Source organism: Leucopleurus acutus (assembly GCF_964270905.1).
Source record: "Leucopleurus acutus genome assembly, chromosome: 7".
NCBI lineage: Eukaryota > Metazoa > Chordata > Mammalia > Artiodactyla > Delphinidae > Leucopleurus > Leucopleurus acutus.
Window position 1 is genome coordinate 17,798,717 of NC_139150.1, and position 23,821 is coordinate 17,822,537.

At 45.0% G+C, this 23,821-nt stretch overlaps 1 protein-coding gene across 1 annotated transcript in view; it reads right to left on the reverse strand.

The window, feature by feature from the left end:
• Positions 1 to 4,191: 4,191 nt before the first annotated feature.
• The window catches only part of PAPPA (pappalysin 1), a gene marked incomplete at its 5' end in the record, with an annotated part of 255,185 nt that continues 235,555 nt past the window's right edge, over positions 4,192 to 23,821 (reverse strand). The window contains one exon of the mRNA XM_082842115.1: positions 4,192 to 8,920. Within this exon, the coding sequence (XP_082698241.1) occupies positions 8,813 to 8,920 (108 nt within the window). The 3' untranslated portion in view covers positions 4,192 to 8,812. The remainder of the gene's footprint in view (positions 8,921 to 23,821) is intronic.

Consider the following 23,821-nt stretch of genomic DNA (forward strand, 5'->3'; position numbering starts at 1 on the left):
ATAAAACTAGAAATTAACCACAAAAAGAGAAATGAGAAAAAAAGATTGCATGGAGACTAAAAACCATGCTACTAAAAAAAAAAAAAAAAAAAAAAAACAGGTCACAATGAAATCAAAGAGGAAGTAAAAAGTATCTCAAGATAAATGACAATGAAAACACACCCATACAAAATCTATGGGATGCAGCAAAAGCAGTTCTAAAAGGGAAGTTCATAGCGATACAGGCCTTCCTCAAAAAACAACAAAAATCCCAAATAAATAACCTAACATACAACCTAAAAAACTTAGAAAAAGAACAAACAAAATCTAAAGTCAGCAGAATGAAGGAAATAATAAAGATCAGAAAGGAAATAAATAAAATAGAGATTAAAAAAATAGAAAAAAATCAATAAAACCAATAGCTGTTTTTTTGAAAGGATAAACAAAATCAACAAACTTCTGGCCAGGTTCACCAAGAAAAACGAGAGGACCCAAATAAACAAAATAAGAAATGAAAGAGGAGAAATAACAATTGATACTGCAGAAATACAAAATACTATAAGAAAATATGAACAATTATATGCCAACAAAACAGACAACGTAGAAGAAATGGATGAGTTTCTAGAAACACACAGCCTGCCAAAATGGAATCAAGAAGAAACAGATAATTTGAACAGACTAATCACTAGAAGTGAAATAGAATCTGTAATTTAAAAACTTCCTGAAAGCAAAAGTCCAGGACTCGATAGCATCACTGGGGAATTCTAGCAAGCCTACAAAGAAGAACTTATACAGATCCTTCTCAAACTCTTCCATAAGACTGAAGAGGAGGGAACACTCCCAAAGTCATTCTGTGAAGCCACCATCACCCTGACACCAAAACTGGACAAAGACATGACCAAAAAAGAAAATTACAGGCTAATATCTTTGATGAATATAGGTGAAAAAAATCCTCAACAAAATATTAGCAAACCGAACCCAACAACACATAAAAAGGATCATACACCATGATCGAGTTGGATTTATTCCAGGGTCACAAGAATCGTTCAACATACACAAATCAATCAATGTGATATACCACATCAAGCAAAGAAAAACAAACAAACAAACAAAAAAACCCATGATTGTCTGAATAGATGCAGAAAAAGCATTTGATAAAATTCAGCATCTATTCACGATAAAAGAGGGAACATCTCTCAACATAATAAAAGCCATTTATGACAAACCCACAACCAACAAAATACTAAATGGTGAAAAGCTGAAAGCCTTCCCACTTATTTCTGGAATAAGAGAAGGATGCCCACTCTCACCACTTCTATTAAACATAGTATTGGAAGTGCTAGCCACAGCAATCAGACAAGAAAAAGAAATAAATGGTATCCAAATCAGAAGAGAAGATGTAAAATTGTTGCATGGTGATGAAGATTCCACACAAAAACTATTAGAACTGCTAAACGAATTCAGTAAGGTAGCAGACTACATGATTAATGTACTGAAATCAGTTGCATTTCTTTACACCAACAGTGAAATATCAGAAAGAGAAAGTAAATAATAATAATAATCCTCTTTAAGATTGCATCAAAACAAACCCTGGGAATAAATCTAACCAAGGATGTGAAAGACTTATGCAATGAGAACTATAAAACATTGATAAAGGAAATAGAAGATGATTGAAGCAAATGGAAGGATATCCCATGCTCTTGGATTGGAAGAATTAATATAGTTAAAATGGCTGTACTACCCAAAGCAATCTACAGATTTAATGTGATCCCTATCAAATTACCCATGACATTTTTTTCACAGAACAAATTATCCTAAAATGTATAGGCAACCACAAAAGACCCAGAATTGCCAAAGCAATCCTGAGGAAAAAGAACAAAGCTGGAAGCATCACTCTTCCAGACTTCAGACAATACTACAAAGCTATGGTAATCAAAACAGTGTGGTACTGGCATACACACACACACACACACACAAGACTTTCTTAATCTTTCTATTTGGGAAATATTTGCCTCTTTTCATAACTATTCTTTAAATCTTGTTTCAATCTTCACAGTGAACTGAATTGAACTGAGTAAAACATTCTCTTTAATAATTTATATAACTTCAGAAATGGCCAGTTACCTGGTAGAATTTAGCAATGACTCTTGTTTTATTATTTGGTGCCCTCCCTCGTGTCTCCCAGTGGCTTGTGTTTGTAAAGAGTCCGAAAAACCTCTGGGTAGTTCTTGACTCCTCTCCCCCTGCCCTTTTATGTCATTCACAGTGATGTCCCCAAACTACTCTTTTGTGCAGAATTCAACATTTCAAGTATCAGCAGATAAACCTATATTATGGTGGTACTGCCAGCCCATAGCTCAGTGTACAGTGCATGCAATGCCTGTGCAAGTACTTGAATGCTTTAGTGAATCTTGTTTTTATGCTTCTAAAAAACAAGTCGATATTAGAAAAATTAGTGCATTATTAATACTTGTCATAAGCAGCTGTATCTCATAATAACCATAACAAGAGTTAATATAATCTGTGTCTGGCACAGTTCTAAAATCTTTGCGTATCTATCTTAGTTCATTCCAACAACAACTTCATGAGATGGGTACTTTTATTTCCATTTTACAGATACGAAAACTAAATTTTAAAGCAATCAAATAGCTTTCCAAAGATTGCATAGCTACTAAGTGATCTCATGAAAAATGAGATCCAGTGGGCAGCTCAAAATCAGCAATACTTTGGTCTCAGCTGCCAGTTCATTTGATAAACTGGATGACTTGAGTGTTCAATTATAGTATGAAGAAAATAAATGAAAATAATGAATATGCTGAAGTTTATCATTGGAGAGAGCATCAAAAATATTGGACATGACTGGAAGTGATATTCGTTTTAGCTCCCTGGAAATGAACTTTCTTATAACATGTAAGAGTGTTTTTCAATTTTTTGCACATGCAAAGTGTAGATGCCTTCAGGAATTATTTCTGTAGAAGATTGGGTGTATATTAGTTTCAACTTCCTGCTACCATTGATCTTCTAATTCTAGGCGCTGGGATTCTCTTCCATGTTAGTGTGTATATGTGAGAGTCTTTTAGATTTCCACAAGAGACAAAAACCACACCACTACTTTTGAAGCATACAAGCTATTATATATTTTCATAATATAGAACTTTTAAGGTATAGTAATCAACAGTGGCAAAATATTTCTGTCTTTGACATTATTTGTTTGTGAGATCTAACCTGTAATTGAGACCAGAGAAAACAGTATGGAAAAACAAATCCATGAGAACAGGATAAAAATATCATGAACAGCAAAATATGTCTGAGTATTTAAAACCGTATAGAAAAAATAAATTAGATGAACAATTGTGTAAATATAAATTAAAAAAGATGACATTCTTAATAAATAAAGTTTACTATTTACATTTTTATATATTGCTGAAAGACTTAACTTAGATCCATAAAAACACATAAACAGGAAAAAATAAAACCCAAAAAAGGAGCAGCAAATTTATGCGCGTGAGGTACAGAAAAAGGATTGGAATTGTGTTTTGTTTTTGGTGCTTAGATTTTCTTTTTTCTTTTTTTTTTTTTCTTTTTTATAGTAGGCCAGTAGAATTCTCTTGAGAACAGATTTTAAGCACATCAATGGAAAGTCATTTTTTGGTAGTTTCCAGAAGATGTGAAACAGATTTCAACATCGTAATAATTAGAAATACCCATAATAATTATAACAATAATAAAAAGGTATAATATGATACATAAATATGGAAGAGCAGTTTGTAATATGAATACATTTTCTCTAGACGAGATCACAGTTTTATTTTGTAAATATTACATTTAAGTATATATATACACACATATATGTACAACTATATATACATGTGCATATATATGTAAATTTATATTTATATATAATATCTTTATATAGATAGATATCTGCGGACAGGTTATTGATTATAGAGACCCAAGGAAGCAAGTCAATAATTGTTCAAACTTCTCCTCAATGACTGCTGGTGTAGAGTTTAAGAAGCCCCGACTTTGCACTCAGAATGCTGTATCTTTTTCTAATGGAACACTCGATGTGGAATTTTAAGTCTGAGAAGAAAAAGCGATTTTAGGGACTCCCTTCCTCTATAAAGTTGGAAATGGCCCAGAAGTCTTGAACAAGCAGTAAGCTGACTTTTACACGGTAGGAAGTCACTGTTTTCTTTCTTTCTTTCTTTCTTTCTTTTTTTTTTTTAATCAAATTATAGAACCGGTAAAGGCCAGAATAAGGGGGGAGAAAGTCCAATTTCTCTACAAGTGAAATATTCTCAAATGCAAGCCTCTCTCTTAAGGTGGATTCTAATCTAGGAGCTCCACCTTTATTCCTTGATATATCAAATGAGCACTCCCTGTCTTTCTTAAGTGGCCAATGGGCCTGTGCATTCTTGAAAAGTAACCCATAGACTTTGTGTCAAGCCTTGGCTCTCACAGATTGCCACAGCCCCTTTAAAACCTCAGGGCCTCACAATCCCCGCCCTCCCACTGTGAGGTAGGTAAGTAGTAGTATCCCCATTTTGCAGCTGGAGAAACTGAGGCAAATGGAGAAGCAATATGATGACTTGTTCAAGATCACTGAGCAAACTGCTGCCTGGAGTCAAGAATTCTGTGTTCTTACTCTAGGGACACAATTCCTCTCTTGGCTATTACACATTTCTTTTAAAGGTCAAACAATGGGTAGGAATTTGGCGAAACTTGAGCAAATTACAAGAACAGGCTTTTTAGTTTTATGTTTGTTGTTTGCTTTGTTTGTTCTGTTTCTCAAAAACCATGGGAATTACCTGTCTGGTCATGTAGCAGCTTTTTAGGAAAGTGGACTGTGCAGTGTGATTCTAAGTGCAGACTTTATAAAGCCCAGTGCTCTAATGGTAAATACAAACATTTTATAAGGTGAAAAGTGTGACACAATATGTCCCCTTAATATTTGGAAAAAACCAGTTTCAAGCCCTCCCCATTCCCTGCTATCACTGATTGACACCAAACAAATAGACAAAATGCCCCCCCCCCACCCCGCCAAACAACAACTACATATTAAGGGGAAAGATGCCTTATTTCCTGGACCTACCACAATGTACAGAAAAAAACAGACAGCAATATAAAATCCCACTCTACTCCTGCTAGGGAAACCTTTATGCTTGTGTCTACCTACTGAGTCTGTAGAAAGCACAAAAATAGGTTTTTAAAAAAATTCTTATTTTTAATCATGCATTTTATTTACTTTTAATCTCCTTATCTTCTATTAATCTCTATCTGTACAGCCCTGTCACCATCAATTTCTTCTTTTTATTTTCCCACTTGAAGTAGTTCCAGAAAAAAAAAACAAAAACAACAAAACAAACTGTTCACTGGAATTTATGGTTTCCTTCCTTCCTATCTCTATTTCTCTTTCTTCCTTTCTTTCCTTCCTTAACACAGGTAAGACCTATAACAAATTGACAGTTAGAACCAAGTTAAATCAAACCTGGAAGGGAGGTAGCCGAAATCTGTCTCAAAGAATTATTTTCAACAAATAGCATTGAAGCGTTGGCCAAGGTGGGAAGAAGACCAAGAGAACTGTCTAGGCAGTGACTCAACATGCTGAAGCCAGGACTAGCAGCTGATACCCTCCATCTTCAGAGCCTTACTATTTACAGTCATTGATCTCTCCCTTTCATAACACCCCAATTCAGCCACCAGAATGGACTTCCCAAGGACAGTCTTCCCTTAAAAGGTGGTTGGCACAGAATCTGGGGGGTCATGCAAGTCCTCTGGCAGCCAGCAGGGTTGCGGCTTGGAAAGTCTTCCTAAGAGAAGGCTTGGAGAACTGTCCACCTTATCTTTTCTTTCTTGCTGTTAACAGGCTAATACTTCTTCAGAACTTCCAAGTTCTGAAGAAGCTAATACATCTTCAGAACCTCCAAGTGCTTTAGGACCTCTGAGCTGCTGACAGACAACAGTGTTTCAGAGCTGCCTCCTTGTGAGTACTCCACTGTCCTAAACTGGAGATGATGATCAGGGGATGAGATACTGAGTTTATCCCCAGAAAGAAAATGAAACCGAGAATCAGTGCATTGCCTGAACAGAGCTGACTGTCCTCCACTAAGGTTTGAGGAGGGCCTATTAATGACACCTTGCATGTGGGCCCAAGGCTGACTGTCAGTCAAGCAGCCTCTCCCACGTAATATCCTTGGCAAATATGAATCTGTGAGTAACAGGTTGGAATGATGGCAAGGAGGAGACTGGAAGGCTCTTTGCTCATAAGGGCTCGATCAACCCGAGAATCTGAAGGTAGAAGTCAGCCTTCAGGAAACTCTTCTCAGCTGAAGTGTGTGTGCAAGTGAAGGAGGAAAGAGCATGAGAGTCGATTTCAGGGAAGCTGGTGAGGTTCTTCTGTGACTCCTGCCACCCCACCGTTAGTGATGTTGTCTTTGGGTCTCCAAGGCTTTGCACTACTTACTGATGTAAAAAAAGCAACTGGGAGGGCTGACTGTTATCTTTCTTAGTTTTTCCTTCCTACCTAGCACCACCCAGGTTGATAACTCAGCTAGGGCAGAAGAGGGGCTTTAAGAGTTGGCAAGAGTTCTAAGATACTGGAGAGGGGTACAAAATGGGATCAATGCTTACATGATTATTATTATTTTGCCAAGGATTGGCCCTGGTAATTAGAGGAAAAAAATGCCCTGAATATAAATGAGATATAAGTTTGTAAGAGGAAATAGAAAGGATTTGAGCCAGGCCTTAACAGTGGAGAGCCTAGAACTCAATCTCAGAGTCTGTAATATGGTACAAGCCACACAAAACTACCTAAGCACTGCATCCTTATTTGTGGGCACCTGTGCAAAAAGCACCTTGATATATTTCTTAATATAACAGACCACAGATGGCCAATAGATATCTTCTCAAGTGTTCTTGATCAGTAGGTAATTGCTGTTGGGAGTGATACAGTAAGAAGGTTTCTGAAGCTATTTTTGGTCCCTGGAAAAAGGGCTATAGCTGATTAACAACGCCTGCGTCAGATGCAGGAATGAGGAAGGTCAGCCCATGTGCCTAGTATTTTCCATCTCTATGCTAAACTTTGTTTTTGTTGGTTCACTAGACTTGAGATGATCTGTAGCAATCTTTACGCGATATATCTAGTTTAGATACTCCCATCACCTCACTTTCTCAGTTTCAAAAATCACGTCCAACTTAAGCATTCTCTCCACCTCATTCTGGATTCACCTCTTCCCATATTAATTCAAAAGGAGTGGACAGGTAACTGGCTGAACAGAGGCAAAGAGGACCCCAAAGAGGTGGAGGCTTTTATGCGCGTTTGGCTAATTTCCTCTTAACTTTTGGAGGCTGAGCACAGGAGAGAGGGAAGGGCTGCCCCACCACAGGTGTGGCTGGGGTACCGGGAGCTGGAAGACTGTGGAAAGCACGATGGCCGTGCTGGGGTGTTGGGGACCGAGGCTGTGAACTCTGGCTTCCCTCTGACAGCCCCTCTGGAACACAGTCCAGACAGATCCCATCCAAGACGGTTGTCTGTCCCAGGACTCTAGCTACTCGGGGCAGCAGTGAGGTCCTCAGACCCAAAGCCTGCTCTAGCCTGGAGGGGCAGGAAGGCTTGGATAAGGATGATCACTCAAGAGTCCCTAAAATTCCAGCAGTCTCTGGAGGGCTCCGACATCATAGAAATTTAACACTGTTCCACTTGGTTGTAAGATCTAACACTGGCTTAGACATTCTGGACTCTCAGTGAGGGTTCCAGCATCTTAAGTCCCTCAGTTCCCTTCCAGAATGAGCAGCCCACCCCTGGGGGACTTCACTTCTCACCACGTGGGCCTATGAGGGGTCTTCTCTTGCAGAAGGGCTAAGAGGTGAGGAGCTGTGGAAAAATGTGGGTCACTTTTAAGGCAGACTGTTTGGTTGTGTGGGGTTTTTCCTAACCTAGTCCTACCATCTTGGGGTACTCAATGTATAGGATAGAGCAGCCGGAAAAGTAGCAGCAAATGTGGTCCCAAGGCAAGATCTGGGGAATGGGAGGGATATTATGGCCTCAAGCCTCAAGCAGGGGGCTGTTATAATACCTTGACATTGCAATCCTAAGCCATTTCCAGCTTGGCCTCGAACCCTGGAGTTGGGGTAAAATCCCCCACGGCAGCGGAAGCATTTGGGGGCTTTGCATACCTTGGATTCTCTACCTCTTCCTGGGTCCTACTTCCCTAGAAGGTAGGTGATCAGAGACCGTTTCACGTCCAATCCCGAAGGACTGCACCCTTGTGCACACCTTCCATATTGTAAGCCACAGGCTGTGAGCTATCTTAGCATTTCAACACTTGGTCCTGGCAGTTTCTCTAACTCTCTTTCTCCCAAGGACAGTGTCGGCTAGGAGCCCGGGAGAGGAAAGACTGAGTCTGCCCCAGTCTCTCTCTGCTCTGTCTCCAAAACTGCCCTCACGCGGGTGTTCGCGCAGGTGCGTACGCAGGCACACCTACTAACCGCAGGTGGGCACACTCCTAGATACGTAACTCCTACATACATGTTTCTTGCTGTGGTCGTGTGACAAACGGTTAGAATTTTAGGAGGCTCAGGGACTGCACGCCGTATATGCAGTCCGTCTAAGACTTTGGGATGGGATTCCATTCCGTCATTCAGCATGGCGAGACTTGGTTCACGTGCCCCCACTACGAGTCCTTCCTGGGTGAAATTAAAGGCAGACCGGTTGGGTGCTAAGGATCCCTGGTGTGGAGAGGCCATTCCGTTGAGCAGCTGACTGTGAAATCAATACCAAAGGGATGCGGGTCCTGGCATTGGGAATTCTTTGACAACTCCTTGTCCTTCCTTAGCCATGGCTGTATCCTCGGAGGTCTTTCCGGCTGTGTTCTTGGGCCTGGGGGTCCCGACAAGCACAGTCACCCTGTAGGTCACAAGACATAGGGAAGGGGGTGACCTGCAGAGAGAAAGATAGAAGAAGTGAGCCAGGTGGTTGAGGCCAGAACAGCAAATTCCAGAGAGGCAGTGCAGGGCAGAGGGCAGATCACTGGATTTGGGGAGCAGCAGATTCAAGACACGACTCTGCTTCTTACTAGCCCTGTGATAACTTTTATCAAGGTCACCATGGTCATTATCATAGCGCTTCCCATTTTCAGGGGCATGTATTACAGGTCAGGCAAAGTGCTAAATGCTTTCCAAACAGGAAAACACTGAATCCTTTGACAACTCTGTAAGATAGACACTAAAACAACCACCCTTTGATAGGAGAAACCGAGGCGGAGAAAGGGGCAGGCATTTGCCCAAAGTAATAAGTGACAAATCTAGTATTTAAAGTAGAAAAAGCAACCTCCCCCGGAGCCCCAGGTTCCTAGCTGCGGAATCAGTAGAATAAGACAGACCTTGCACTGTGGACTCTGAGGGCCGAATGAAATCATGGGTGAAAAATTGGAATGTACTACACCAGAGTTGGTTAATAGACTTGTACAATGGAATATCTAACTTATAGGGCTGTTGTGGCGATCAAGTGATATAAAGGATGTGACAAGGTCTTTTAAGAAAACATAACTCTCTGCATATATCGGTAATTTTGATTTTGAGAGGCAATGATGAAAACAACAAAAGCATTCGTCAGCAAGCTCAGACCACCTTCTAGGGGGCTTAAATCCTGGTGGGGAACATTTCACAGAGAGACTTTTGCAGAAAATTCGGTTGAAGGATTCCAGGAGCGGATTTCAGCATGGGAAAAAGCGAGAGGCATACAACACGACAATTCGATATATGTATATATTATGAAGGTTAGAAAAAAATTAAAAGAAATTTAAAAAGAGAAAGTGAGAGGCCCACGTTTCAGTTCCGAGTCCATCCCTTCACACGCGGTGTGACCTTGGGCTGGCTGTCCTTTCTAGAAACAGTGAGAAAGAGCCCAGTAGAGTGAATGTCCTCCCCACACAGCGGAGGATCTGTCTTTCCAAAGAGCGCAGTGCTGTCCCTGCTTGAGCCCCAGCCTGGGCTGACGCGAGTGGATTTCACCTCATTGCATCGTGACATTTGCATATAACTTCCCCCAGAGGGTCCCCCATCTGCACAGATGGATTTAATGACCTCATTTGCCTCCTGCCCGGGGAAGGGTCTCGAGTGCTCACACAGGCCTGGAGAGCATCTTTGTCTCTCTAGCCTGTGGGCTCATTCTCTATAATTCTTTTTCTCTCTGCCCCTGTGCCCACCCGCCCTCTCTCCCTCCCAACCTCTCTCCACCCTGCAACTTTCTCTCCCTCCCAACCTCTCTCCACCCTGCAACTTTTCAACAATTTAAAGTGTAGGAATGAACAGGAAGACTGAAGCAGAAGCCCCAGCTCTCTCACCTAACTGAGGTGTGACCTTGAGCACGTGACAATTTCTCTGAGCCTCAGTTAACTCCGTCATGAAATGGGAGTGATGAAAGCACACACCTCCAGAGGTGGTGACAAGGGGTAATGAACTAACCAATGGAAAACCCCTAGCAGGCAGTGCGCGCCGCATGCCGTCTCGCTTAGCGGGACGGGGACTGCGTCAGCCGTGTTCATTCTTGTTTCCCCAGGGCCTAAGCCACAGAATACGAATACAGGCCTGTTTGCCTCTCCATCTCTCTCCGACTCTCTCACTGTGCTCAGGCTAGTGCACTTGTTTCTCTTTTCAGTTTAAGCTCACAGGTGCGTGACGCCATGGTGAGTATCCCCGGAGCTGCGTCCATGCAGAGCCTGCCTTGCTGCTTCCAACTGCTCACTGTGCCCTGTTCAGGACACTTCCTAGCCTCCATGCCTATGCAGAGGTGGTACCGTCTGATCTAGAGCATTCCTCTGCAACTTCTTCACCTCTAAGACAAGCAGAGAATGTTAGAATTGGAAGAGACCTAGAGAAAACCCTCTAGTCCGTGTGGGGAAACTGAGGGCAGAGCCACGTCCAAACCTCACAGCTGAGGTCCAGTGGGGAGACCACCACCATGTGAGCCGAGAGGCCTGGATTAGCATCCTCATTTGCGTCATACTCGCTGAACAACTTTGGGAAAAACTCCTTCACCGCCATCACCCTGAGTCTCTGCGTCTACAAAAGGTAGATCATTTTTTAAATGATTTAAAAAAAATGTATTTCATGTGGTTGTGAGCAAAGATGAAAGAGGGAAAAACCCACCCTCCTGCCCATGCTAACGTTCAGATGACCCAGTTACCGCGCATGTCTTCTGCACAGTTAGTTTTCTCTGCAACTAACTCTTTCCCACTGGGCTCCTCGATTCGTTAGGGACGGCTTCACATCTGGTCTGTGTCTCATGCTTCCTGCTGCGCCTCACACAGGCAAACATGCAACAGATTCTCTCTCTCGGAATAAGACACAAAGTCCTTAGCAAGAGTTCAAGGCCTTGCGTGGTCTCCACACACTTCTCAGACCTCACCCGGTTCCCTTGGTCCCCTCACTCTCGGTGGCTTTATTTACTGGTGTTTGTTTTCCTGCTTTTTCAGCCATTCCTGCTCCTCCCTTTTCCTGGCCAGCTCCTCTTCCTGTGCCAGGTCGTATCTCAAGCACCGCCTCCTCCCTCGTTAGTCTGGCCAGAGACGGCACCATCATGCTCATCCCATATCCCAGCCTCCTCTCCTTACACCATTCTTGTGCGGAATCACTTCTGCGCTTGTGTGCCAGGGCAGTCCGGGCAGGGACCATGTCTGTCTGTCGCTGAACTGAGTCTTTATCTACCATATGGCAGGCATTCAGTGGACGCACGGATGGAGCGACATATGAATGCACAAATATACAGGAAAAATACAAGTCACGGGGCCTCTGTTCTTGCACTCATGTGCTGTGTGACTTTGTACAAGTTACCTCCCTTCTCTGGGCTTCAGGTTCGCTGTCGATCTGTACATTAAGAGTTGATTTTAATGATCTCTACCTTCCCTTCTGTCTGAAAATCCTTCACAGTCTGAGAAAGGCAGAAGGCAATGCCCTGGGCAGAAAAGATGCAGAAATGCAGACTTTCTCCACAGCTTTGTGTCTTACACGTTCCCCTTTCTGCCATCTGCAGTTCCACTGGCTTCTCCAAAGCTACCGGCTGGCAGGGCCCCACACCCGTTAGCTTCTCAGGGCCGTCTGGCCAGTCTGGCTGTGAGAGCATAGTGTGACCATTTGCTTTCCTCCCTGGGCCAGCCCAGGGAGTTTCAGCGTTTCCCTAAAGAAATGGGTCTGGAACCTAAGGGAAGGAATTTCGGTCAGAACACAACGAAGTCTAGAAGGTTTGGTCTCAGGGAAAAGAAAGATCCAGGTTCTCCTTGTGGCCCCCGACACGCTTGTAAACGCAGCTGCGTCTACTGAGCCCCCGCTAGGGGCCTGGAAGGCAGCGCTGCACGGCTTTCGGCAGGTCCTTGGCACCTGCGGACTTGGACTCCCCTCTGTGAGACGAGCGTTCTGGTGCGAAGCCAGTGAGGCGATGCTGCCTCCAGACCAGCTCGTGGAGGTCCCCGTGCAGAGGACCCGCACCGGCACCTTGCCCTTCCTCTAGCCTCTCAGTGAACTGCCTGTTCAGGGCCTGCCTGGCGGGTGGGGGGGCTCCTCTCCTCCCAGGTGACTTCACTGATCGAGGGCCTACAATGGGGAAGAGAGGGTGGATATCGCCAGCCCTGCCCACTCCCCCAGGTGTTCCCAGGTCTGACCTGGAAGAGACGGGGAAGCCTGTCTGTCCAGGTACGAGGCTGTGAACACCACTGTACACACACATACACACGGGCCCCTCCGGAGGCTGTCCGCGCGTTGGGTGATTCCCATGTGCTAGCTCATGGGTTCCACACAACCTCGGAAGGCTTACAGATGGGAAAATAATAGAGGCTTCTGCATGTTTAAAAAGAAACAAACTTGCCCTGGGCCTCACTTAGTAGATGCTGCAGGATTCTAACCCCCCCGCTGCAAACAAACACTGAGAGCTTGTCAGCAAGTGAGAGGAAGGGGAAGGCACCTCTTCACACCCCGACCCGGCTGACCGCCGCGTGGTCTGTTTCACAGCCACTGGCCTTTCATCCCTTATTTTGTGCCTGGCACCCAGTTACTCACTCTTCCCAGCAACACTAATAAGGCAGCTATTCTTACTATCCTCGTTTTACGTCTCAGAGGAAACGAAGATGCAAAGCGGTGAGTCACTGGCTTGGCGTCTGCACCCATTTGTAACCGCCCCTCGGCACCACCCCCACGGGGCAGGTAGAATGGGAGTCAGGGTCCCCTTTTCACAGAGGGAGTAACTGATATGGAGAGAAGAGTCCCATCCTGATAAAGCCGGCTCTCAGCCCGATTCCCAGATGCCCTGATTCCCCAGGCAGACAGCCTCCCAAGAAAACCTACCACCCACGGCACCAGCGCCGCGGTGGCCGGTTTACATCTGGGATTCCCAGCACCATGTGGCCAGGCTGCCCCATAAACGGCTTGGCCACCCACTCTGGGATTCTGTCAACAAGCCCAGGTCGGTGACTGAAGGCCAGGATCCTCTCTTTTTCCTCTAGGCTGGAGATGGTGCTCAGCACAGGGGTTTCTCCCAGTGGGTGAGCTGCCCAGGATAACACCTCCGCCCGCGTGTGTGAGCGGCTCAGGAATGCAGCCTGGCAAACGCCACAGGGCCCTGGCTGAAGGTCTGTCTGAGGCTGAATTGTGAATCAGACTCAACAGGGAGGTCACAGGCAGAGACTGTGCAGTGTGGGGCAGCAGGAGGCATCCTGCACTGACGGTCAGAAAGCCTGGCTGTCCACCCACCCACCGTGGGGTCCTGGGCGAGTCACTGTACCACAGTGAGTCTGGGGGGCTTCATAGTGTTGGTGGAAAGACTTGATGACATCAAGTAGACCAAGGCCTGATGCTGAGGATGAGGGCTCCCCTGCAAGCTCCTTTGGGGTAGGGTAGATCTGTGTCTGGCACGGGGCATGCAGCAGTCAAAGAACACAGAAGCTTGTTTAAACGTGGATAAGTGGAGGAGAGAATGGAGAAAAAGCATGGGTAAAGTGGAGGAACACACCAGGCTAGATGAGAAGGAGACTTGGCTTTGATTCCTTGCACTGTTAGTCATGTAGTAGTGTATGCTAGTAGGCAAGTTACTTCTTTTGGCCGGAGGGGAAGCTGGGTGGGGGGGGGGGGGACTTCAGTTTGTCTATAAAATGGGGGAAATAACAGTCCTGCCACAGAGAAGTATTTTGGATAAAGTATAAAATTCAAGTAAAAGCACTTGCACAGTGCATGGTGTATAGTATGTGCTCAGTAAATAATGCTGGTGATGGTGACAGTGGTGATGGCATTGACAATGGATAATAATTTGGGGGGATAGAAAGGTCTGATTCCTTTCATAGGATCAAGTTGAAATGAGTGTTTAACTCACCCACAGGAAAAAGTCAAAGCTGCACCCCAAATGGGGGAAATCATAATACTCCAGAAAGCAGTGAATTTTGGACAAGGAGATTAGTCTACTTTGCTTAGTCATTTGCCTGTTATTTCTTACTAATCTTACAAGTTGAGCACACCCGTCCCCTCTTCCAGGAAGCCTTTTAGGATCCTCTAGGCTGGTTCAGTGCTTAAAATCACTGCTCCCTGGATACAGTTCAAATTCCGCAGCATGGTTTATAAAAGCCTTGCTCATGCCTCTAGTCTCACCTCTCACCCGTTCCCCTCTTGCACTGTGCTCTAGCCATATTCAGGGTTTAGGGTTTCCTTAATGTGTTCCCTTGTTCTGGGCTTTTCACAGACTCTGCCCTCTACCAGAAATACTCTTCTCTCTCATCTTTATCTCTGGCCCTCCTCCTACTTCTTTTACCTGAGTAAGACCTACGGCACCTTCCATGTCTCACCTGATGTTGCCTTTCCCTAGGAAGCTACACTGACGCTCCTCAATCGCTGTGTCTCCATTAGCATTTACTGTGCTCTTAATGCCTGGCCCACTGGTCCCCAAGATACGAACACAGCATGGATAGGCCCAGGTCCATCTCGCTCGTGGCCTAGCACGGTATCTATCACACAGCAGGTTCTCAGCAGTGGGGTGCACCAGAACTTGGGATATAACAGTGATCAAAATAAATGCACCTTCTTGCTCTCATGAGATTTTCATGCCAGCAGCCAAGAGGTATAGAGACTGCCAGACGATAAATAATAAATACATTTTACAGTATGTGCCGAAGTGATGTGTTATGGAAGGAAGAAAGCATGGAAGCCAAGGTAAACGGGTGTGGGAGTGCCAGAGGTGATGTAAGGTGGGTGGTCAGGGTGGGGCACATTGCGAACACAACACTTGGGCAAAGACTTGGAGTGAGTCATGAGGATGAACGGAGAAGAATGTTCTTGGCCAAAAGCACAGCTAATGGTGAAGACTGGAAGGTAGGAGGATGCCTGGCCTGTGTGTGGGATGGCAAGGAGTCCAGAGGGCTGGGGTGATGTGGGGCAAGCCACCCATGGTGGGGGGGTGAGGGCAGAGAGGTCTGGGGGTGGGCAGAGCACGCAGGCCATCATCAGGAGGACTGGTTTTCACTCTGGTAAACGGAGGGGCACGGAAGGGCTGTGCATAGAGGTGTGAGGCCGCCTGACTTCTTTTCTGATGACCATTCTGGCTGCTAAGCTGAGATGTTAGACCTGTTGATGTATATCCCCAACTCTGCAACTCAACATCCAACCCTCTATCAGCTCTGCTAAGACGGCTGCTTTCCATCCCATGCTTTTGGTTATCTTCCCATATCTTATAGAATCGCTAGCCTCCTTGGACCAATGGACTACGTTTGGGTTTCATGCCCTTTCTCAAGAAAACAAACAGGTTTTCACTTAGATTAGCGAAGGCATGTGGCAACCCTACATTTAATGTCATCAGTTGGGTGTGCCGTCCTGTGCTGAAACATGCTCCTGGGCTTATTTCTTTCGTTCTGCCCTGAGCCCAGCCCTGATCAGCCCTCAAGCTCCTGTTCACTCACCACCTCACTCAGGAAGCCCTGTGGAGGGTCCTTAGACATGAATCTAATCCAAACATCAAGAGAGAAAAACCTAATGAACCTGGTGCCCAAGGCCTCAGAGCTAAGTTGTCGAACTGGGACTACATCCCGACTCCCCAGACATCTTCCAGAATCAGTCTCTTAGCAGCCGCCCGAGACATGACCGTAACCAGCGTTCCAGGCCACCACGCCTTAGAAAGCCCTGGTATGTCCAACATTTTAAGGTTGTCTCTCCTTCCTCCCTTACACCCCCAACACATGCTTACTTAGAATGATTTCAATTAGAAATGAATATGTTTTTGTTATTGTTACAAGGGGAAACTGTTGAAGCAACCGTTCTGGAAATCTGCTCTGTATTCTAGACTCAGGGCTCCAACAGGAAAATAATAAGCTGGCATGTGAGCAGCTGAGTCCCTCCCCTTCCTGCCTGCCTTGAGCTGCACACAGGTGTCTGGGCAGGAAGCTGGTCACCCCTGTCGGATGGAGTTTCCTGCACTGTCTTGCTCTTGTCGGCCAGCGGGGCCCAGGTCACCCCACAAGGCAAACGTGGGGAACAGCTGGTGTCTATCCAGACAAACAAGGGGAGGAAGGCTGGAGAGAGCAGACAGACATCATTCTGGCCCAAGTGACCGGGAGGAGGCCTCAGCTCTGGGGACTGGGGAGAAGTTTAGGGGGAGAGGAGGCAGGAAGGCAGTCCAGGAGAAAGTGCTTAGCTCTGGGGCTGCAGTTCATACCTAGGACCAGGCCAGGAGGACCAGGAAAGCAAGAGGCCCATCCACTGAAGGAAGGGCACGGTGCAAGCCCATTGCAACTAGATGCTCAGAACGGGGGTCAGAGGCAGGTGCTGTGCGGCGCAGAGCCCCGAGCTTTGTGTCTCAGCTCGACCACTTACTGGCTGTATGGCCTCAACCCTTCTAAGCCTCAGCTGCATCATCTATAAGGTGAAGATAAAAGAGACCACACCTACAACAGGGCTCCTGTAGTGATGAAATGACACATGTAAGGACAGGGGACACTATGCTTGGTAAACAGTGAGCTCTCGAAAAACAGTAACTACTATTATTTGCTTGGAGTCAGGAAATCCTAAATCCTACACAGAGATCGGCCACCTGTACAAGGGATTCCACCTGAGTCTCAAATGTGTACTTTGTTGGATGGTTCTGGAGTCTAAATGGAATAATATGCACAGAGATTCTAACCCATGGCCAAGCACATGGTAAGTGCTCAATTACTGTCACTTGGGAAGGTGCACGAGTCAGTCTGTGCTGCCAGTGAGATTCGGAGCACCAGACTCAGAGTTTACGGGCAGGGAACTTCCCACGATATGGAACTGGGGCCAAGGGTACAGGTGGGAATTAAGCAGGCTAGCAGGTGAAGGACAGGGGGAGGAGAGGAAGGAAGCCTGTCTCTGGCCCCTCTCCTGCCCTGAGAGCTTCCTGCTGTGGAAGCGGGAGGCAGAAACCAGGACTTTGTTGTGTTCAGGGGAAACTCCTGTCTGGGTAGTCGGGATTGACTGGTAAGGCTGGGGGCCTCAGCTATCCCCCACCCTGTCGCTGCTCCTGAGAAAAGCTGCTTTCTCCTTCTGAAGGGGAGGGGGTCCCACACCCAGGGTTCCCTGGCTGTCTGGGTCCACAGTGAAATGTCTCCAACTGGAACGGGCAGGGTCCTGCCCAGGTGCACTGAGGACAAGGTTCTGTCCCCACCTGCTTTCCTCTTCTGAGACTCAGCCCCACGCAGGAGAAAGAAAAGAGCTGGGCTTGTGAGTCAGACAGAACTGGGTTCGAATTTGGGCCTTGGCATTTGCAAACAAGTCCTGTAAGTAGTCTGAACCGAAACTGGCTCCTCTGTGCAACGGGGCTGAGGGTTGACATGAGCATTAGGAAGATAACAGAGGATGAGTGTCTGGCAGTGTCTGATGTGCGGCCACTCACTCAGGGGTGTTCCGTCTTATTATCAACTATCTACCTCCGTACAGCAGCTCACTGCAAGGATAACTGGTTGTGGATGAGAGAGTAGAAAGGTTCCAAGAAGTTGGAGTTTACGTAGAAGTTAGGTTGGGAAATTTAAATCGTAGGAATATGACCTTAATTCGAATCACCTTTCTTCTCCAGAGGTCAGATTTCCAGGAGTCTTGAATCTGAAGAAAGTTCCAAACACTTCTGAACAACAAATAACTATGACAAAGCCACGTGCACCATGAGAGAGGTCATCCGGCTCTCTAATACACAGGTCACACATAGTTCCAACAGCTGTCTCCACTCTGCCCCTAACCACTACTCAACCTTCACCAGGAAAGTTCCTACTCATTCTTTAGGACTCAGTGTAAATGTCTCTTCCTCAGGGGAGCTTTCTCTGACCTTCACACTGTTCTCCAAAAGATCCCACACCTTTCCTTCATTGTCCCTTCTGCAAAGGTAATCAAATACATAGCTGTATACCTCACTGCTGAAAATCTGGCTCCCAAAACATACTGCGAGCTGTACAAGGGTAGGTATGCTGTCTGTCTGGACTCTACCATGTGCACACAACCTGGTCCAGTGCTCAGCCCATAGAGATACTCCATGAACACACATCTCCTTTCACGGAGGGAGCCTGGTCACCTGCACTCTGAGGCCTAGGCCGACAGGAAGAAGCAACAATTTAAAGTGGGAGAAGGTAATCTTTTAACACAAAAATCCAAAATTGCATTTATAATGTGAGTAGAAAAGAAAAGGGGGGGGGGGAAAGACTAGGGAGCATGTTCAGAACCAGCAAAAAGCTAACTAACTCTGGGTCCCTTAGTAAAGAGACAGCACTCATCTCAGGGCCCTGGAGCCTGAAATTGCTGTAGCTGAACCCAGTATAGAAATAGAGTCAAAATGGCCATTTGAGATATATATCTGTATATTCAAATGACTGTAATAATTTGGAATCTGCACCTGAACCTCAATCATGACTTCACGTCCCTACCACGTACTCCCTAGAAATAACAATCCACTTAAGGAAGTTTCCCACTAAAATTAGTTTTATTTTTTAATGTTTTAGTATGTAAGTTATAGTTGGTAGGAAAATTCTTTTAATTGGAGCTGCTCTTTCTCCAGCTGATGGTGTCAGGTGAATAACATTTCGTAATTCTACACAAACTTCTAGAACACAAACTTCATTGTCTGTTCACTGTTAAAGTGGCTGACTCCAAGGGAGTGAAAGAGACACACTGTATTCGTTTGGTAACAGGTATCAAGGGCCTTAGAAATGCTCACACCTGGAGGGGGGATGGAGATGGTGGAAGAGTAGGACGTGGAGCTCACCTTCTCCCACAAAACATTAAAAAATACGTCTACAAATAGAACAGTTCTCACAGAACAGCTACCAAACGTTGACGGAAGACCTCAGACCTCCAAAAAGACAAGAAAACCTCCACATAACCAGGTAGGACAAGAGGAACAAGAAAAAGAAGGAATCTGGATGGCGCCTGAGCCCCAGGGAGGGAGCTGTGAAGGAGAAAAGGTTTCCACATGCTGGGAAGTATCCTCCCCTGCAGGGAGTGCAGACTGGATGGAGGGGGAGGTTCAGAGCCTGGGAGGAGAGCACAGCAACTAGTTTGCGGACAGCAAAATGGAGCGTAACCTGCACAGAAGGTTGGCACCACTGCCCTGCAATCCGTAGCCTAAAACAAACACCCCTCTGTTAGTGCAGGTGGGGGCTGGGTGCTGAAGCTCAGGCTTCAGAGGTCAGACCCAAGGAGAGAACCAGGGTTGGCCGTCTGGAAACAGCCTGAAGGAGCTGGACCGTGGCAACCAAGGGTATACTCAGAAGAAGACGGGGCCCACCAGAGAATCAAGGCACCATTATTGTGGGGGGGGCGGGGATGCATGAGGAGAGGGGCGGGACCACTGTAAGAGCTTCGTGAGCACTCCCAGGCAACAGGACACCACCTACAGGAGCTCTGGGGGCGGGTGCAAGTCACTGCTGCCATCGTGGGCTCCAGAGGCAGGCACAGGCCACCACCACGAGACCTGCACGCAGGAGCCTGGCCCTGTCCCCGCTGTCCCAGGAGAACTCAGCACCCGCCCTTAGGAAATCTGCGAGCAGGCACCAGGCCCTACTGCCAGTGTCCCAGGAACGTACAAGGGCCGCTGTACCTGCATACCCGATATCAAGGGAATAACGGACAGCATGTTCTGAGGAAAGAGGCCCCAAGCGTCCACACTAAAAGCAGTCCCTCAACTCTGGAAAAGAGGGTGGAGTAGAAGGACTTGAGCTCACCTCCTCTCATGAAAACACCAACATCACAACTAACTGCTGGACAACCATCGATAAAAAAGACTGGAACCTACCAAAGAAGATATTTTACATTCAAAGACAAAGAAGCCACAATGAGACAGCAGGAGGGGCAGTTTCACAAGATAATCAAATCCCATACCTGCCAGGTGGGTGACCCACAAACTGGAAAGTAACTATATTGTAGAGGTTCTCCCACAAGAGAATCCTGAGCCTCACATCAAACTTCCCAGCCTGGGGGTCTGGCATCGAGAGGAAGAAGCCCCAAAGCATTTGGCTTTGAAGGCCAGTGGGACTCGAGTGCAGGAACTCCACAGGACTGGGGGAAACAGAGACTCACTCTTGGAGGGTACACTGGGACCCAGCACAAAGCAGTAACCCCATAGGAGCTGGGGCTGGACCTACCTTCGAGTCTTAGGGGGTCTCCTGGGCCGGGCGGGGGTGGGGGGCAGAGTAACACTGGTGGCAGAAGCCCCAGAGAATAGGGGCTCTCCTAGGCTCTGATTGGTGTGAGCTCTCCCGGAGGTCCCCATTTTGGCATCACATTCCTGGCCCTACCCAACAGCCTACAGTCTTCAGTGCTGGAACACCTCAGGCCAAACAACCAGCAGGATAGGAACACAGGTCCACCCATCAGCAGACAGGGTGCCTAAAGCCACCTAAAAACACACCGCTTGACACAGCCCTGCCCACCAGAGGAACAAGACCCAGCTCCACCCACCAGTGGGGAGACACCAGTTCCTCCCACCAGGAAGCCTGCACGAGCCTCAGGATCAATCTCAACCACCAGAGGGCACACACCAGAAGAGGAGCTATAACCCTGCAACCACCAGAAAGGAGACCACAAACAAACACCCAAGTTAGACAAAATGAGATGGCAGAGAAATGTTTCAGATGAAGGAACAAGACACAAACCTACAAGAACAACTAAATGAACAGGAGATAGATAGGCAACCTACCTGAAAAACAGTTTAGAGTAATGACAGTAAAGATGATCCAAGCTCTCAAAAAAAGAATGGAGGAACACACAAAGAAGTTATGAGAGATAATTAACAAAGAGCCAGAAGATTTAAAGAACAAACGAACAGAGATGAACAATACAATAACTGAAATGAAAAACACACCAGAACGAATCAATAGCAGAATAACTGAGGCAGAAGAACAAATAAGTGACCTGGAAGAAAGAATGATGGAAATCACTGCCATGGAACAGAATAAAGAAAAAGATGAAAAGAAATGAGAACTGTCTCAGAGACCTCTGGGACAACATTAAACACACCAACATTCACATTATGGGGGGGGGGGGAGTCCCAGAAGGAGAAGAGAGAGAGAGAGAGAGAGATAAAGGGCATGATAAAATATTTGAAGAGATTATAGCTGAAAACTTCCCTAACATGAGAAAGGAAACACTCAAGTCCAGGAAGTGCAGAGAGTCCTGAACAAGATAAACCCAAGGAGGAACACGCTGGGACATATTAATCAAACTAACAAAAATTAAAGACAGAATAAATATTAAAAGCAACAAATAACATACAAGGGAACCCCCATAAGGTTATCAGCTGATCTTTCAGCAGAAACTCTGCAAGCCAGAAGGGAGTGGCAGAATATATTTAAAGTGATGAAAGGGAAGAACCTACAACCAAGATTATTCTACCCAGCAAGGATCTCATTCAGATTCGACAGAGAAATCAAAAGTTTTACAGACAAGCAAAAGCTGAGAGAATTCAGCACCACCAAACCAGCATTACAACAAATCCTAAACAAATTTCTCTAGGCAGAAAAGAAAAGGCCACAAAAAGATACAAGAAAATTACGAATAGGGAAGCTCATGAGTAAATGCAAACATAAAGTAAAGGTAGGAAATCATCCGCACACAAATATGATATAAAAATCAGCAGTAATGAGAAGAGGAGAGTACAAATGCAGGATATAGGAAATGCATTTGAAATTAAGAGAGCAGCAACTAAAAACAATCTTGTACATATAAAGCCTGCTATATCAAAACCACGGGAACCACAAACCAAAACTCTACAATGGATACACATACAAAAAAGAAAAAGAAATCTAAACACATAACTAAAGATGGACATCAAATCACAAGACAAGAGAACAGAAGAGGAAGGGAGGAAAAAAGACCTTCAAAAACAAATCCAAAACAATGAACAAAATGTCAATAAGAACATTTATATTGATAATTACTTTAAATGTAAATGGATTAAATGCTCCAACCAAAAGACACAGACTGGCTGAATGGATATAAAACCAAAACCTGTACACTTCAGACCTAGGGACACATACAGACTGAAAGTGAGGGGATGGAAAAAGGTATTCCATGCAAATGGAAATCAAAAGAAAGCTGGAGTAGCAGTACTCATATCAGACAAAATAGACTTTAAAGACTGTTACAAGAGACAAAGAAGGACACTACATAATGATCAAGGGATCAATCTAAGAAGAAGATATAACAATTGTAAATATATATGCACCCAACAAAGGAGCACCTCAGTATATAAGCCAGTGCTAACAGCCATAAAAGGAGAAATCAACAGTAACACAGTAATAGTGGGGGACTTTAATACCCCACTCTCATCAATGGACAGATCATCCGGACAGAAAATCAATAAGGAAGCACAGGCCTTAAATGACACATATTAGAACAAATGGACTTAATTGATATTTATGGAACATTCCATCTGAAAGCAGCAAAATACACTTTCTTCTCAAGTGCTCATGGACGATTCCCCAGGATAGATAACATTTTGGGCCACAAATTAAGCCTTGGTAAATTTAAGAAATCATATCAAGCATCTTTTCCAACCACAACACTACTGGATTAGAAATCAAGTACAGGGAAAAAACCTGTAAAAAACACAAACACATGGAAGCTAAACAATATGTTACTAAACAACCAATGGATCACTGGGGAAATCAAAGAGGAAATTAAAAAAAAAATACCTAGAGACAAACGACAACAAAACACAACAGTGCAAAACCTTTGGATGCAGTAAAAGCAGTTCTAGGAGAGAGGTTTAGAGCAATACAATCTTATCTCAGGAAACAAGAAAAATCTCAAGTGAACAAACTAACCTTACACCTAAATTAACTACAGAAAGAGGGGCAAGCAAAACCCAAAGTAAGTAGAAGGAAAGAAATCATAAAGATCAGAGCAGAAATAAATGAAATACAGATGAAGAAAACAATAGCAAAGATCAGTGAAACTAAAAGCTGGTTCTTTGAGAAGATGATAAACAAAATTGATAAACCTTTAGCCAGACTCATCAAGAAAAAAAAAGGAGAGGACTCAAATCAATAAATTAGAAATGAAAAAGAAGTTATAACTGACACCACAGAAATACAAAGGGGCATAAGAGACTACTACAAGCAACTATATGGCAATAAAATGGACAGCCTAGAATAAATGGATAAATTCTTAGAAAGCTACAACCTTCTAAGACTGAACCAGGAAGAAACAGAAAATATGAACAGACCAATCACAAGTACTGAAATTGAAACAGTGATTAAAAAACTTCCAACAAACGGAAGTCCAGGACCAGATAGCTTCACGGGCAAATTCTATCAAACATTTAGAGAAGAATTAACACCTATTATTCTGAAACTCTTCCCAAAAAATT